This window comes from Lithobates pipiens, unplaced genomic scaffold (assembly GCF_037356315.1).
Source record: "Lithobates pipiens isolate NorthernLeopardFrog02 unplaced genomic scaffold, aLitPip1_a1.2 Scaffold_25, whole genome shotgun sequence".
NCBI lineage: Eukaryota > Metazoa > Chordata > Amphibia > Anura > Ranidae > Lithobates > Lithobates pipiens.
In genome coordinates, this window is record NW_027507787.1 from 223,158,383 (window position 1) to 223,176,873 (window position 18,491).

The following is an 18,491-nucleotide window of genomic DNA, read 5'->3' on the forward strand; positions in this document are numbered from 1 at the left end:
AACTTTTTTATGCATTGATCCATGTCCCCTGGGGCAGGACCTGGGTCCCCAAACACTTTTTATGACAATAACTTGCATATAAGCCTTTAAAATTAGCACTTTTGATTTTGAACGTTCGAGTCCCATAGACTTTAACCACTTCCCGACCAGCGCACGACGATGTACGTCGACAGAATGGCACGGGCAGGCACATTGGCGTACATGTACGTCCAATCTTCAGTGCCGCCCTGCCATCGGGAGCGTGCCACCGGCGGCGCGCTCCCGTGTCCGGTCGTGGGACCCGCGGACTCGATCGCCGCGGGCATACCCGCGATCGTCTCACGGGACGGCTGAATGGAGGAAATGTCGTGTAAACAGCATTTCTCCATTCTGCCCAGCAACTAGTGACGCTGATCTCTGCTCCATGTGATTGGAGCAGAGATCAGTGTTCACTAAATGAAAGCCCAACCCCCCCACAGTTAGTAACACACCCCTAGGAACACTTAACCCCTACACTGCCACCCACTGGTTAACCCCTTCACTGCCAGTGTCATTTACACAGGAATCACTGCATTTATATAGCAGTGATTACTGTATAAATGACAATGGTCCCAAAAATATGTCAAAAATGTCCGATGGGTCCCCCACAATGTCGCAGTCACAATAAAAATCGCTGATCGCCGCCATTACTAGTAAAAAAAAAAATAATAAAAAATTATTAATAAAAATGCTATAAAACTATCCCTATTTTGTAAACGCTATAACAAACCAATCAATAATCGCTTATTGCGATTTTTTTTACCAAAAATATGTAGAAGAATACGAATCGGCCTAAACTGAGGGAAAAAAATGTTTTTTTATATATTTTTGGGGGATATTTATTATAACAAAAAGTAAAAAATAATGCGTTTTTTTCAAAATTGACGCTCTATTTTTGTTTATAGCGCAAAAAATAAAAACCGCAGGGGTGATCAAATACCACCAAAAGAAAGCTCTATTTGTGGGAAAAAAAGGACGTCAATTTTGTTTGGGTGCCACGTCGCACGACCGCGCAATTGTCAGTGAAAGCGATGCAGTGCCGAATCGCAAAAAGTGGTCTGGTCTTTGACCAGCAAAATGGTCCGGTCTGAAAGTGGTTAATAGGGTTCTAAAGTTCACATGAAGTTTAGGTCTGTTAGCAGGTTCTGGTGCGAACAGAACCGGGGGGTGTTCGGCTCATCCTTAGTGCCAACACACTGCCATGCTTCCATTTTACATCAAGTTAAAGGCGGCTACATAAGTCATCTATAGTTTGCCACTGCATTGACTGGCTTTATAAATCTTATGACATTAACAAAAGCACCGATGTGACCTAAGATATTTCAGCCTTCATCAGATTAGACTGGTCAGAAGAATGAACAATGCTCACTACATTAAGCACATTGCTTTTGAGTTGTTCTCACTTAAGCACGGAGAAGATTACTCTGGTGGTCTCATTGGCTGGCCTCACTATGTCCCAGGTACAGTCTAGGTCTTGGGCAACTTGGATCTGGACAGGTTTGTATTCTTCTGAAAAGCTGGATCCACATCGCGCTGAATTGGAAAAAAAAAAAAAAACATATGATAAATCAGTCTATTTTCATCTCACAAATCAGCATTGGGTAGAAGCTGGTGGACTAAATAACCCAACAGCTTACTGTATACTGTACCTTTGGTGGTTAGATGTCTACACCTGAGCCCATTAAATCCCCGATGGATGTACAGGCGGTCCCCTAGTTACAAACATCTGACTTACAAACGACTCCTACTTACAAACGGATGGAGACAACAGGAAGTGAGGGGAAATCTACCCCTAGGAAGGTAAATTCACTCTTGTAAACGTTATTATGGGTAAAAGGTACCTCCACTGATGCTTTATTATCACCAAGGCTTGTTTCCACAACAACCCAACATTCTCAAAATCCAATTCTCATTGGAACAGAAAGTGAGGTGAAATCTTCTGAATAAGGGGCACAAACAGTAAAACAAATGCTACAGGGGTGATAACCCTTCCCTATGCTATCCAAAAATCTTAAAAATCGTTTTTTTGTCTGGAGCTATGCTTAACCACTTCAGCCCCAGACCATTTTGCTGGTCAAAGACCAGACCACTTTTTGCGATTCGGCACTGTGTCGCTTTAACTGACAATTGCGCGGTCGTGCGACGTGGCTCCCAAACAAAATTGACGTCCTTTTTTCCCACAAATAGAACTTTCTTTTGGTGGTATTTGATCACCCCTGCGGTTTTTATTTTTTGCGCTATAAACACAAATAGAGCGACAGTTAAGAAAAAAACACATTATTTTTTACTTTTTGTTATAATAAATATCCCCCAAAAATATATAAAAAACATTTTTTCCCCTCAGTTTAGGCCGATATGTATTCTTCTACATATTTTTGGTAAAAAAAAAAATCGCAATAAGCGATTATTGATTGGTTTGCGCAAAAGTTATAGCGTTTACAAAATAGGGGATAGTTTTATGGCATTTTTATTAATTTTTTTTACTATTAATGGCGGCGATCAGCGATTTTTATTGTGACTGCGACATTATGGTGGACACATCGGACATTTTTGACACATTTTTGGGACCATTGTCATTTATACAGCAATCACTTCTATATAAATGCAGTGATTCCCGTGTAAATGACACTGGCAGTTAAGGGGTTAACCAGTGGGTGGCAGTGTAGGGGTTAAGTGTTCCTAGAGGTGTGTTACTAACTGTTGGGGGCTGGGCTTTCATTTAGTGAACACTGATCTCTGCTCCAATCACATGGAGCAGAGTCCATCAGCGTCACTAGTTGCTAGGCAGAACAGTGAGATGCTGTTTACAACGGCATCTCTCCATTCACCCGCCCCGTGAGACGATCGCGGGTATGCCCGCGGCGATCGAGTCCACGGGACCCACGACCAGACTCATGGGGGTCCCGACCCGCACGGCGGCGCGCTTGCGATGGCATTAGAGATTATGCCTGCCCGTGCCATTCTGCCGACGTACATTGGCGTGCGCTGGTTGGGAACCGGTTAAAAAATATACCTGTTCTGACTTACAAACAGATTCAACTTAACTAGTAGCTGACCGCCGGCCGTCAAATGACGGCCAGGCGGCGCAGCTATTGTGGTGGGAGGCCGTCATATGACGGCCTCCCGTTTAAACAGGGAATGCGCGCGATCGTGCGCGCGCATCCCTGTTTCTTCGGTGGCGGCGTGTCACGGAGACACCGCTCGCCACCGAAGGGGGTGAACAGCCATTCGTTATGGCTGTTTACCACGTGATCGGCCGTGATGAAGTCACGGCCGATCACAGATGGTAACACCCCGAACGTGCACGGCGCGATCGCGAGCGCGCTGCGCGTGCACGTCGGTGGCGGCGTGTTCCCCGGGAACACTGCTCGTCACCGACGCTGGTATACAGCCATTGGCCGGCTGTTTACCCACGTGATCGGCTGTGATCCTTTCACAGCCGATCACTCAAATGTAAACAAACCGCGGTAACGGGATGTTACCGGGTTCTCCTCCTCACACACCGATCGTGTGTGAGGAGGAGATTGCGGTAACATCTCGTTACCGCATACAGTGTACACCAAACATACTGATTGCCCCCCCCCCCCCCAATAAAGAGGACCTGTCACCACCCCTCATAGTACCTGTCAATCACAGTCCATCAGAGTACCTGTCACAGCCCATCAGAGTATTTGAGTACCTGTCACAGCCCATCAGAGTATTTGAGTACCTGTCACAGCCCATCAGAGTACCCGAGTACCTGTCCCGACCCATCAGAGTACCCGAGTACATGTCACGGCCCATCAGAGTACCCGAGTATCTGTCCCGGCCCATTAGAGTACCCGAGTACCCGTCCCGGCCCATCAGAGTACCCGAGTACCCGTCCCGGCCCATCAGAGTACCCCGAGTACCCGTCCCGGCCCATCAGAGTACCCGAGTACCCGTCCCGGCCCATCAGAGTACCCGAGTACCCGTTCCGGCACATCAGAGTACCCGAGTACCCGTTCCGGCACATCAGAGTACCCGAGTACCCGTCCCGGCACATCAGAGTACCCGAGTACCTGTCCCGGCACATCAGAGTACCCGAGTACCTGTCACTGCACATCAGAGTACCCGAGTACCTGTCGCGGCACATCAGGGTACCCGAGTACCTGTCACGGCACATCAGGGTACCCGAGTACCTGTCCCGGCTCATCAGAGTACCCGAGTACCTGTCCCGGCCCATCAGGGTACCCGAGTACCTGTCCCGGCCCATCAGAGTACCCGAGTACCTGTCCCGGCCCATCAGAGTACCCGAGTACCTGTCATGGCACATCAGAGTATCCGAGTACCTGTCACTGCACATCAGAGTACCCGAGTACCTGTCACGGCACATCAGGGTACCCGAGTACCTGTCACGGCACATCAGGGTACCCGAGTACCTGTCACGGCACATCAGGGTACCCGAGTACCTGTCACGGCACATCAGGGTACCCGAGTACCTGTCACGGCCCATCAGGGTACCCAAGTACCTGTCACAGTCCATTAGAGTACCAAGTACCTGTCACAGTCCATCAGGGTACCCGAGTACCTGTCACAGCCCATCTGAGTACCCGAGTACCTGTCACAGTCCATCAGGGTACCCGAGTACCTGTCACAGTCCATTAGAGTACCGAGTACCTGTCACAGTCCATTAGAGTACCGAGTACCTGTCACAGTCCATCAGGGTACCCGAGTACCTGTCACAGTCCATCAGGGTACCCGAGTACCTGTCACAGTCCATCTGAGTACCCGAGTACCTGTTCCAGTCCATCTGTGTACCAGAGTACCTGTCACAGTCCATCTGAGTACCCGAGTACCTGTCACAGTCCATCTGAGTACCCGAGTACCTGTCACAGTCCATATGAGTACCTGTCACCGCCCTTCAGAGTACCCAAATACCAGTCACCAAACCATCAGAGTACTTGTCACCAGGCCATCAGAGTACCTGAGTACTTGTCACCAGGCCATCAGAGTACCTGAGTACTTGTCACCAGGCCATCAGAGTACCTGAGTGCTTGTCACCAGGCCATCAGAGTACCTGAGTACTTGTCACCAGGCCATCAGAGTACCTGAGTACTTGTCACCAGGCCATCAGAGTACCCGAGTACCTGTCACCAGGCCATCAGAGTACGCGAGTACCTGTCACCAGGCCATCGGAGTACCCGAGTACCTATCACCAGGCCATCGGAGTACCCGAGTACCTATCACCAGGCCATCAGAGTACCCGAGTACCTGTCACCAGGCCATCAGAGTACCCGAGTACCTGTCACCAGGCCATCAGAGTACCCGAGTACCTGTCACCAGGCCATCAGAGTACCCGAGTACCTATCTCCAGCCCATCAGAGTACCCGAGTACCTATTTGCAGCCCATGTCTCATAGAATATACGTTGGGGTGTTTGCTTTCCAAAATTGGGTCATTTTGTGGGTAATTGCACTGTCCTGGTGGTCTAGGACCTTCAAAAGTGTGATGGGTAGGAATGAAATAAGATGTGTCATTTATGCTCCTAGAACGCCTGAACGTACTACTTCAATGTTCGGCCTCTCTATGTGGCCAGGCTGTGTAAAAGTCACACACATGTGGTATTGCCGTACTCGGGAGGAGTAGCAGAATGTATTTTGGGGTGTAATTTTTGCTATATACATGCTATGTGTTAAAAATATCTTATAAATTGACAATTTTGTGTAAAAAAAAATGCGTTTTAATTTTTTTCCACATATTCCAAAAACTTCTGGAAAATAAATAACCATTCAAAAGACTCATTATGCCTCACAGATTATACGTTGGGGTGCTTGCTTTCTAAAATGGGGTCATTTTATGGGAAATTCCATTGTCCTGGTACTCCAGGGCCTTCAAAAGTGTAATAGGTGGTTGAGAAATGAGATGCGTAATTTTTGCTCGTAGAACGTCTGAAGGTACTACATCAATGTTAGTGCTCTGTATGTGGCCAGGCTGTGTAAAAGTATCACACATGTGGTATTGCCGTACTCGGGAAGAGTAGCAGAATGTATTTTGGGATGTAATTTTTGCTATATACATGCTATGTGTTAGAAATATCTTATAAATTGACAAACTTGTGTAAAAAAAAAATGCGTTTTAATTTTTTTCCACATATTCCAAAAACTTCTGGAAAAAAATTAACCATTCAAAAGACTCATTATGCCTCACAGATTATACGTTGGGGTGTCTGCTTTCCAAAATGGGGTCATTTTATGGGAAATTCTATTGTCCTGGTACTCCAGGGACTTCAAAAGTGTAATAGGTGGTTGAGAAATGAGATGCGTCATTTTTGCTCGTAGAACGTCTGAAGGTACTACATCAATGTTGGGCCTCTGTATGTGGCCAGGCTGTGTAAAAGTCTCACACATGTGGTATCGCCGTACTCGGGAAGAGTAGCGGAATGTATTTTGGGGTGTAATTTGTTGTATGCATATGCTGTGTGTGAGAAATAACCTGATAATATGACAATTTAGTAAAAAAAAATAAAAAAAAATAAAAAATCTTCATTTTGCAAAGAATTGTGGAAAAAAATGACAACTTAAAAAAACTCACCATGCTACTTACTTAATACCTTGGGATGTCTACTTTGTAAAAAGGGGTCATTTGGGGGGTATTTGTACTTTCCTGACTTGTTAGTGTCTCAAGAAATGAGATACACCTGATGTACTGAAGGCCTGATCAGAAGTGATCAATTTTCAGTGATTGGCACCATAGTTTGTAGACTCTATAACTTTCACAAAGACCAAATAATATATACTAATGTGGGTTATTTGTACCAAAGATATGTAGCAGTATAAATTTTGGCCAAAATTTATGAAGAAAAATTACTAATTAGCAATAATTTATGACAGAAACTAAGAAAAAGGCATTTTTTTCACAAAATTTACGTTTTATTTTATTTATAGCACAAAAAATAAAAACCCCACTAGTGATTAAATACCACTAAAAGAAAGCTCTATTTGTGTGGAAAAAAGGACGCAAGTTTCATATGGGTACAGTGTTACATGACTGAGTAATTGTCATTCAAACTGTGAGAGCGCTGAAAGCTGAAAATTGGTCTGGTCAGGAAGGGGGTGTAACTGCACTGTACTGAGGTGGTTAAGAACAAACCTACAGACCCGATCTTGTTTGTAACCAGGGGACCGCCTATATATCTATTTTACATTATAGAAAATGTGGCTCTGAGAATGAAGCTACAATCCAGGAATAAGATGTTATAGTGGAGGACAGAGGGTGGTACATCTTACTGTGGGGTGTCTGACAGCTACAAGAACCCAGTGGGTAATGTAAAGTAGAACTTATGAAAACTTTTATTTTTTTATTTTTGGAGTGTTGAGAAGTTGAATTTGGAGAATCTGCCATTTTGTTACTTCTTTTTAAGGGGTGGGTTGCTGGAGCAGGAGATAATGTTGATTGTTAGTTTTTATATTTATGTTGCTGTCAATAGTATACTTGTGATCTCACTGGGGGGCATCTAAATGATAGGTAGGCAGTTTCTGCACAAGGAAAAGTTACCATAGTCTACCTGGGTTATGAAGGAAAAATTTGGACCTGGAATTGAAGCACCACACTAAATATTCAAGTCCAAAATTAAGTTTATTGTAAACATAAATTTAGTACAAAAGCCAACACATTTTGTTGGCCAGACCAGGCCACGTCATCAACGCTGCTGGTTTGAACTGATCAGTGTTGCTGTGTTAACACACTATTCTTAAAACTTATCACGCCCTAATGCCACATACACACAACCGGACTTTCCAGCAGACTAGGTCCAAAGGGATTAGCCCGTCGGACAATCCCATCGTGTGTGGGCTAGTCCGATCGGACGGACCTAGAAATAGAACATGTTTCAAATCTATTCGACGGACTCTGTGTGCTGGTCCGGCGAATACGACGCAAGGGAAGCTATTGGCTACTGGCTATTGAACTTTCTTGTTTAGTCCCGTTTACATCATCAACGGACTTTCGAACTGACTTAGTTCATTCTTGTGTGGCCAAGTCTGTTCGTTCGGAAAGTCCGTCGGGAAGACCGTCGGACCTAGACTGCTGGAAAGTCCGGTCGTGTGTATGGGGCATAAGTCCGCATGCTTTGTATCTATATTTCATCAATTCCTGATGAAAGGGGCAAGGTCTGGCCCCTGAAACATGTTAGCTTTTGTACTTAATTTATTCTTGGAATAAACTACATTTTCCACTTGAACATTTTGGGTGGTGCCTCTATTCCAAAATCCAAATGTTATCTGATCCTTTAAAAAAAAAAAAAACATAAAGTAGATAAAATTGATATCTACTGTATGTAACTTTGATATAAAATGTGACCCCCCTCCCGGTGATGATTACAATGAAATAGTGGAGGGCTATTTTTGCGGTGCTTTAATCTCACCACACATGCCAAAATCTGACTGTCCAATTTCCTCGGCCAACAACTTTGTACTGTGAGTGGCTGCTTAACCACTTGCCGACCGCCTCACGCCGATGTACGTCATCAGAATGGCACGGGCAGGCATAAGCACATATATGTACGTCCTTTGCCTCCCGCGGGTCGGGGGCCCGATCGGGCCCCCGCCCGGTGCCTGCGGCGGTCGGTTTTCGTTCGGGAGCGATCCCGGACGAGGGGACGGCCATTCATTCATGGCCACCCCCTCGCGATCGCTCCCGACGAATGGAAATCCCCGGTGACATCACTTCCTCTCCTGTAATGTAAACACAGGAGAGGAAGTGATGTATTCTCTCCTCCGTGTCGGTATTTTTCGTTCCGACACGGAGGAGAGCGGATCAGTGAGTTGCACCAACACATCCCACACACAGTAGAACATGCCAGGCACACTCACACCCCCCCTTTACCCCCCGATCACCCCCCCAATTACCCCTGCCCCCCAGTCACAGTGACACCAATGTCATTTTTTTTTTTTTTTTTTTTTTTTTGCATTGGTGTCATTTGTGACTGTAATAACTGTTAGGGCAGTTAGGGTTAGCCCCCTTTAGTTCTAATGTACCCCCCTAACCCCCCCAATAAAGGTTTAACCCCGTGATCACCCCCCGTCGCCAGTGTCACTAAGGCTGGGTTCACATTGCAGCGGTTTATGAGAACGAATGTGATTCGCACCGCACTGCAGTGCAAATCACATCCGATCTCTGTGCGATTCGAGTTCAGCCATTCGCCGCACCCGCCGCACCCGCCACACCCGCCGCACCCGCCGCAAATTCGCACGGGACCCTTTTTTTGGCCCGCAGCAGAATCGGATCGCATGGGTGTTCACACCATGCGATCCGAGTTTGCAGATCGCACTGCGATATGCGAACTGATCTGGGGGTGTCAGTAACATTTCACTGACACTCCCAGCAGTTCGCATAGGGCAGTGTGAACTGCCGCCGGGAGGCATGCGATGCGGGAACCCGCCGCGGATTCGCGGCGTTTCCGCATCGCTCCAGTGTGAACCCAGCCTAATAAGCGATCATTTTTCTGATCGCCGTATTAGTGTCACAGGTGACGCTAGTTAGGCAGGTAGGTATTTAGGTTCGCCGCAGCTTTTTATAGCGCTAGGGACCCCCATATACTACCGCATAAAGCCCCCTGATTGCCCCCTAGTTAACCCTTTCACCAGTGATCACCATATAACTGTTACAGGTGACGCTGGTTGGTTAGTTATTTTTTTATAGTTTCAGGGCACCCGCCATTTATTACCTAATAAAGGTTTAACCCCCTGATCACCCGGCAGGTGTCATTTGTGACTAATAACTGTTAGGGCAGTTAGGGTTAGCCCCCTTTAGTTCTAAGGTACCCCCCTAACCCCCCCAATAAAGGTTTAACCCCGTGATCACCCCCCGTCGCCAGTGTCACTAAGGCTGGGTTCACATTGCAGCGGTTTATGAGAACGGATGTGATTCGCACCGCACTGCAGTGCAAATCACATCCGATCTCTGTGCGATTCGAGTTCAGCTATACAGATAGTATGGCTGAATTCGTGTCGCACCCGCCGCACCCGCCGCAAACTCGCACGGGACCCTTTTTTTGGTCCGCAGCAGAATCGGATCGCATGGGTGTTCACACCATGCGATCCAAGTTTGCAGATCGCACTGCGATATGCGAACTGATCTGGGGGTGTCATTAACATTTCACTGACACTCCCAGCAGTTCGCATAGGGCAGTGTGAACTGCCGCCGGGAGGCATGCGATGCGGGAACCCGCCGCGCATTCGTGGCGTTCCCGCATCGCTCCAGTGTGAACCCAGCCTAATAAGCGATCGTTTTTCTGATCGCTGTATTAGTGTCACAGGTGACGCTAGTTAGGCAGGTAGGTATTTAGGTTCGCCGCAGCTTTTTATAGCGCCAGGGACCCCCATATACTACCGCATAAAGCCCCCTGATTGCCCCCTAGTTAACCCTTTCACCAGTGATCACCATATAACTGTTACAGGTGACGCTGGTTGGTTAGTTATTTTTTTATAGTTTCAGGGCACCCGCCATTTATTACCTAGTCTCACTAGTGTACCCCTAAATTTAGGGGTGTCTACTTTCTAAAATGGGGTCATTTGGGGGGGGGGGGGTTTGTGCCATCTTGGCATTTTATGGCCTTCAAAACTGTAACGCCCTTAGAAAGCCTGAAGGCGGTGCTTGGTTTTTGGGGCCCCGTACGCGGCTAGGCTCCCAAAAAGTCCCACATATGTGGTATCCCCGTACTCAGGAGAAGCAGCAGAATTTATTTTGGGGTGTCATTTCACATATGCCCATGGCATGCGTGAGCAATATATCATTTAGTGACAACTTTGTGAAAAAAAAAAAAAGTTTGTAATTTTCCCGCAACTTGTGGCAAAATATAAAATATTCCATGGACTCAACATGCCTCTCAGCAAATAGCTTGGGGTGTCTACTTTCTAAAATGGGGTCATTTGTGGGGGTTTTGTGCCATCTTGGCATTTTATGGCCTTCAAAACTGTAATAGGTAGTGAGAAGTGAACTCAAAAAATTACGCCCTTAGAAAGCCTGAAGGCGGTGCTTGGTTTTCGGGGCCCCGTACGCGGCTAGGCTCCCAAAAAGTCCCACATATGTGGTATCCCCGTACTCAGGAGAAGCAGCAGAATTTATTTTGGGGTGTCATTTCACATATGCCCATGGCATGCATGAGCAATATATCATTTAGTGACAACTTTGTGAAAAAAAAAAAAAAAAAAAAAAGTTTGTAATTTTCCCGCAACTTGTGGCAAAATATAAAATATTCCATGGACTCAACATGCCTCTCAGCAAATAGCTTGGGGTGTCTACTTTCTAAAATGGGGTCATTTGTGGGGGTTTTGTGCCATCTTGGCATTTTATGGCCTTCAAAACTGTAATAGGTAGTGAGGCGTGAAATCAAAAATTGACGCCCTTAGAAAGCCTGAAGGCGGTGCTTGGTTTTCGGGGCCCTGTACGCGGCTAGGCTCCCAAAAAGTCCCACATATGTGGTATCCCCGTACTCAGGAGAAGCAGCAGAATTTATTTTGGGGTGTCATTTCACATACGCCCATAGCATGTGTGAGCAATATATCATTTAGTGACAACTTTGTGTAAAAAAAAAAAAAAAATTTTTTTTTTGTCATTATTCAATCGCTTGAGGCAAAAAAATAAAATATTCAATGGGCTCAACATGCCTCTTATCAATTTCCTTAGGGGGTCTACTTTCCAAAATGGGGTCATTTGGGGGGGTTTTGTACTGCCCTGTCATTTTAGCACCTCAAGAAATGAGATAGGCAGTCGTAAACTAAAAGCTGCGTAAATTCCAGAAAACGTACCTTAGTTTGTAGATGTGACAACTTTTGCGCAAACCAATAAATATACAATTATTGACTTTTTTTTTACCAAAGACATGTGGCTGAATACATTTTGTCCTAAATGTATGACTAAAATTGAGTTTATTGGATTTTTCTAATAACAAAAAGTAGAAAATATCATTTTTTTTCAAAATTTGCGGTCTTTTTACGTTTATATCGCAAAAAATAAAAATCGCAGAGGCAATCAAATACCATCAAAAGAAAGCTCTATTTGTGGGAAGAAAAGGACGCAAATTTTGTTTGGGTACAACATTGCATGACCGCGCAATTACCAGTTAAAGCAGCGCAGTGCCAAAGTGTAAAAAGACCTCTGGTCATTTACCAGCAAAATGGTCCGGTCTGAAAGTGGTTAAGTTCATCCAATTTGATTGGATGCCTTAGGTAGGCCCTTATTTTACATAGTTTTGGTAATAGAAACATTTGAGATGGGAAAGCTAATAAGATTTCAAATATATATATGTTAAAGCAGAATTTCACTCTAAAGGGAAGTTCTACTTTCTGCCCACCTTCCTCTTCTTCTTTTTGTAACTTTTTTTTTTTTTGAAGGGAGTAGGTACCTAATTTTCATAGTTACCTACTCCCACTTCCACTGGAATTGTCTAGACAATTTCACCAGAGGTTCTTCCCCCTCCAACTTTCTAGGACACGTCACAGGTCCTAGGAAGCTGTGGGACCATCCACACAGCACAGTAGGAGGACAGCTCTGGATCCCTAGACAGGTAAGCGTAATTTTATTAAAAGTCAACAGCTACAATATTTTTTTTTAAACCTGGTTGAAGAAACCTGGATGAAGCACCGATTTAAGGTAGAGTGCGTGAGATATTAGACAATTGTGACTTTGCTACGTGGCCTGTTTTGAGCTGTTAGTCAAAAAGAAAATGAAAATTGGTAGTTTTTTTCTACAACATAACTAGGGATGGTCCCGATGTTCGAGTCGGGCGTTAGTTTGCTCGCAAACAAACCGAACATATGGGACATTCGTGGTAAATTCAAGCGCTGTGGAGCCCCCAATAATGCATAAGACATCGCAGTGCATTGACATCTGCTGACTGGCCAAAACATGCACCTGACTGGGGTCTGGTATGGATTTTAAGGGGAACTCGATGCCAAACAAGGGGGCCCAAGATCCTGACCCCCCCCCATGTAAATGGTTATTGGGTACATTGTACTCCTACCCATTCACCAAAAAGTGTCTAACAGTAAAAACCACAATAAAAATAAATAAATAAAAAGTGATGTACATCCATCTTCAATCACGCCGCCTGACGGACCTGAAAAATAAAACAAAAAACAAAATACCTCCGCGGGAGGCCTCTCGGTGACTGCTGTCTCTTGCCTGTGAAAGCTGTTAGCCCTTGTACACACGGTCGGAGATTCCGACGGAATGTGTCCGATCGTACCATTTTGTCGGATAATCCGACTGTGTGTGGTCTTCATCGGACCAAGTTTTCCAACTTGTCGGTAAAATTTTCCGACAACATGCTCCGATCGGACTTTGTCCGATCGTTTGTAGAGAATTCCAATCGGACAAAGTGCCACGCATGCTCAGATCAAATTCCTACACCAAAGCTATTGGCTACTAGCCTGAACGTAGTCCCATTGTGACGAAATAACGTCATCACGTTCTGAACGATCGGATTTTCCGACAATTTTGTCCGACCGTGTGTATGCAACAGTTTCGGACAAAATCCGTCGGACAAAATCCGTAGGACAAAATCCGACGGATTTGGTTGTCGGAATGTCTGACCGTGTGTACAAGGGCTTATATAGGCAAGGGCGCCAATTTTTTCCCTGATTTTTTTTAACTACTGAATGTTGCCGGGAGCTAGCAATACATTACATCCAATACATTACATTACAGCAAGTTTAAATTACATTTTTTCCTTTAGAAATATAATTTTGCTGCGGCACTGTTCTACACATCACACAGATGTGGCACTTTACAGGTAGACTAAGGGGCATGCTTGCTTAGGCTAGGCATTGTATGGCTATTGGGAAACTCCTCCTATACAAATAATATACTGGAATCGGAATATATTTTACCCTTTACCCTACTGATTCTACTTCATGGCAAATTCAACAACCTGCCCTCAAATTTACAACAAAGTATACTGATTAGAGGCACTTTCATGGCCTGGCGCATAGTGAGGAGATCAAGAATATTCTTAAATGTATTCAAGAGAGTAACCAGGGTTCCAGATGTTGCTAGGGGGTCCTTGAGCAAAGAATAATTTCCTCCTCCAATGATTTTTTAGCTATCCCTAAGTGTAGGGAGATTCTTCCCATTTGCCACAAATGTAAATAGCAATTCCCAGTAAAACGAGCTGTAGATACACAATTATTAGCATTGGTTCCCTGAGACCAGAAAGTTATTTAAAAGTTTTTTTTTAATGTTATAAAGGTTGAGAATGGCTGATCTAGAATCATAAGACAGTTGCTATATTTACATACCTTCAGGTTTGACAGCCTTCTCTTCAGCTAGTGAAGAGGCGCAGAGTAGGAGCAAGGCAATTAGTGGCCCTACTGGAGACATCTTGGAGAAGACGTTCGTCCAGAACTCACATGAATGGTGTTGAAAGAAAAGTAAATAATTATTTATATACATGTACAGGCCTGCAGACCTGACCCGTCCTTCGTAAGTTTTCATTGGAGCACTTTGTGATAGTCACAGATGGCAATTCTCATTGTCTATCACGCTAGCAAACAAGAGGCATATGCAGGAAACCAACACCTGTTCAATTCTCATACGTGTCCTGTAATAAACATTTTGGGCCAGAAACAGAATTGTGTAATGTAAACTTTAAGGTACAGAAGTTTAAAGGATTTATCCGCCTCCAGTTGGTGATACACCAGTTGACCAGGCTGACTGGTTGTATAAAGAAAACACTATTAGGATACATGTATTTTGACCTCAGCATCTCTTTAAAATACATGTATTATACTTACCTTTACATCCTTTGTTAAATGGAATCTTCACGGTCTTCTTTTTAGTTACTACAGATATTTACAATATGTAGCACTAGAAATATGCGCAGAGCTTTACATTTTGTACATTTACATCAGTCCCTACCCCTAAGGAGCTTACAATCCTTCACATGCAAACATTAGGTCAATACTTGGGTCCTACTTGGGTCAATTTTAGACAGGGGCCAATGAACTTACCAAAATTGTGTTTGTAGTGCTACCCCTGCAGGAGCCGCTGGTGAATGTTGGTTATCTCCCACCCTGCATGGCCAGGCACATGAATTTCCCAATCACTCCTGAGACAAGAAGCAGTCCTAGCAGCTTTGTTTTTTTTTTTTTTAGGGAAATACATTTGGGTGGGGAAGGGTTGTTATGGGATGCCCACTTGATCAGCAAGAGATCTTCAGGGACTCAACTATATACATACGGTATATATAAACTTCTCCTTCTACCTTCAACACAGACTTGCTTCTAGAACTACAACTCCCAGGACTAGCTATTACTGAAAAGATGGTCTGACAAGCGCGTAGTCAGACCATAGCAAATGCCCTTTTCAGGCAGGGACCGTGGGCCCCTTTGGTAGTGCAGCAAAAATAGGGCTTTGGTACTAGCTCCAGGAAAAGATGTACAGTGGTGTGAAAAAGTGTTTGCCCCCTTCCTCATTTCCTGTTCCTTTGCATGTTTGTCACACTTAAGTGTTTCGGAACATCAAACCAATTTAAACAATAGTCAAGGACAACACAAGTAAACACAAAATGCAATTTGTAAATGAAGGTGTTTATTATTAAAGGTGAAAAAAAATCCAAACCATCATGGCCCTGTGTGAAAAAGTGATTGCCCCCCTTGTTAAAACATACTATAACTGTGGTTGTCCACACCTGAGTTAAATTTCTCTAGCCACACCCAGGCCTGATTATTGCCACACCTGTTCACAATCAAGGCATCACTTAAATAGGAGCTGCTTGACACAGTAAGGTCCACCAGAAGATCCTTAAAAGCTACACATCATGCCGAGACCCAAAGAAATTCAGGAACAATTGAGAAAGAAAGTAATTGAGATCTATCAGTCTGGAAAGGGTTATAAAGCCATTTCCAAAGCTTTGGGAATCCAGCGAACCACAGTGAGAGCCATTATCCACAAATGGCGAAGACATGGAACAGTGGTGAACCTTCCCAGGAGTGGCCGGCCGCCCAAAATTACCCCAAGAGCGCAGCGACGACTCATCCAAGAGGTCACAAAAGACCCCACAACAATGTCCAAGGAACTGCAGGCCTCACTTGCCTCAGTTAAGGTCAGCGTTCATGCCTCCACCATCAGGAAAAGACTGGGCAAAAATGGCCTGCATGGCAGAGTTCCAAGGAGAAAACCACTGCTGAGCAAAAAGAACATCAAAGCTTGTCTCAATTTCTCCACAACACATCTTGATGATCCCCAAGACTTTTGGGACAACATTCTGTGGACCGATGAGACAAAAGTGGAACTCTTTGGAAGGTGTGTGTCCAAGTATATCTGGCGTAGAAGGAACACTGCATTTCATAAAAAGAACATTATACCAACAGTAAAATATGGTGGTGGTAGTGTGATGGTCTGGGGCTGTTTTGCTGCTTCAGGACCTGGAAGACTTGCCGTGATAAAAGGAACTATGAATTCTGCTGTCTACCAAGAGATCCTGAAGGAGAATGTCCGACCATCTGTTCGTGTACTCAAGCTGAAACGAACTTGGGTTCTGCAGCAGGACAATGATCCTAAACACACCAGCAAATCCACCACCGAATGGCTGAAGAAAAACAAAATGAAGACTTTGGAGTGGCCTAGCCAAAGTCCTGACCTGAATCCTATTGAGATGTTGTGGTATGACCTTAAAAAGGCCATTCATGCTCGAAAACCCTCTAATGTAAATGAATTAGGACAATTCTGCAAAGATGAGTGGGCCAAAATTCCTCCAGGACGCTGTAAAAGCCTCATTGCACGTTATCGCAAACGCTTGGTTGCAGTTGTTGGGTGGCCCAACCAGTTATTAGGTTTAGGGGGCAATCACTTTTTCACACAGGGCCATGATGGTTTGGATTTTTTTTCACCTTTAATAATAAACACCTTCATTTACAAATTGCATTTTGTGTTTACTTGTGTTGTCCTTGAATATTGTTTAAATTGGTTTGATGTTCCGAAACACTTAAGTGTGACAAACATGCAAAGGAACAGGAAATGAGGAAGGGGGCAAACACTTTTTCACACCACTGTAGCTGGCAACTCCAGAATCCCATGAAAATCTTCATTTGCTAAATAAAGGTCAAAATTAAAAACAGTTGACACTTTTCGGCATAAAACCTTGTCCATAGCATCTTTAGCAAATAAAGATTTTCATCGGATTCTGGAGTTGCCGGTTAAATTTTTTCCTGGAGCTGCGTTTTCAATGACTGGAGGCTATTTGAGCCAGAGCACCCAGTAATGGACTCCACCCTTGATCTATGACATGGGTCTTCAAACTATGGCCCTCCAGTTGTTCAGGAACTACAATTCCCATCATGCCTAGTCATGTCTGTGAATGTCAGAGTTTTACAATGCCTCATGGGATGTGTAGTTTCACAACAGCTGGAGGGCCGTAGTTTGAGGATCCCTGATCTATGAGGTGTGTTCCCTGCTGTCCTTGTGCTTTGCTTTTCTGGTACTAGCTGTCCTCTCCTGTTGCTACCACTCCCAGTACCACTTCTTCAGGCACTGCCGGCCGTCCTGGTTGCAGCTGCCCCTTATACCAGCCCTCCTGGCTACTCCGCCACAGTCCTCCCAGACTGACTCAGACTGCTTGCACCCATGCCTCTCAGTCCTCTGACTGTTACACTCACCAGCCCTCTTGGCTGTCTTTCTCCCTGGAGATTTGCCCAACAGTGTTCTCCCGCTGTCCTCTCCTTGCTCCCGTGCCTCCCGGTCAGAATCCCTCAATGTGTCATGAGAAAGCGTCCCTTCTGCACCCAAGCCCAGGCCTGAGTTAACCCCCCAGACGGGGGAGCTACTCTCAAGGACCCGGACAGCCTAACACTCCATCCCCATCTTCCACCCGAACTCCACTGCCCCCAGCTGTGGAGGATCCTAAGTGTTTGAGGGGACCTGTTCCCTGCCAACCCATCTGTTGGGGATTGGTCAGGACCCTCATACACTCCAGCTAGCTCCTCCTAGATCTGCTTCAGTTTCCAGCAAGCAGGGGGAGTCACCAGAGATGCTGCTGATGAGTCATCCAACCTACCTGAGTCACGCAAACCCTTACTCGCACTCTAGCGACCCTAGGGGGTGCTACATGTTTATTTACATAGTGAATTCCATAATGTACATTCACATCTACCCCTGCCCTCAAATCCAAGGTCTCTATCTCACATGCATACACAAACTAGTGCCACTTTAGACAGGAGCCAATAAACCTAATAGTATAGTTCTGTTCGGCATTCAAACCAAGGACCCTAGGGCTGCAAGGGAGGAATAATACCCACTAGAGTTACAGATTTTTCTAGGATACCCATGAGCATGTCAGATACTTTGCTCTCTCTCTGCTGCCCACTGTGGTTCCTCCTGCTGCTAGCCACATACCAAATGCAATATTTCAGAGCTGTAGGGGGGACACTAATGACATGGCGCCATATTGGTATAGCTACAGCACAAGGAGGAAACATGGGTGCCAGCTGCACTCAGAAGTGTTTAATGTAGATATGC

At 45.1% G+C, this 18,491-nt stretch overlaps 1 protein-coding gene across 1 annotated transcript in view; it reads right to left on the reverse strand.

Annotated features, from left to right (window-relative positions):
- CUZD1 (CUB and zona pellucida like domains 1) overlaps positions 1–14,431 on the reverse strand; it is a 59,376-nt gene extending 44,945 nt beyond the window's left edge. Inside the window, exons 1-2 of the mRNA XM_077455594.1 lie at positions 14,276–14,431; positions 1,422–1,551 (exon numbers count right to left, since the gene is read on the reverse strand). Coding sequence (XP_077311720.1) covers positions 1,422–1,551; positions 14,276–14,429 — 284 coding nt within the window. The 5' untranslated portion in view covers positions 14,430–14,431. The remainder of the gene's footprint in view (positions 1–1,421; positions 1,552–14,275) is intronic.
- Between the last annotated feature and the right edge of the window lie 4,060 nt (positions 14,432–18,491).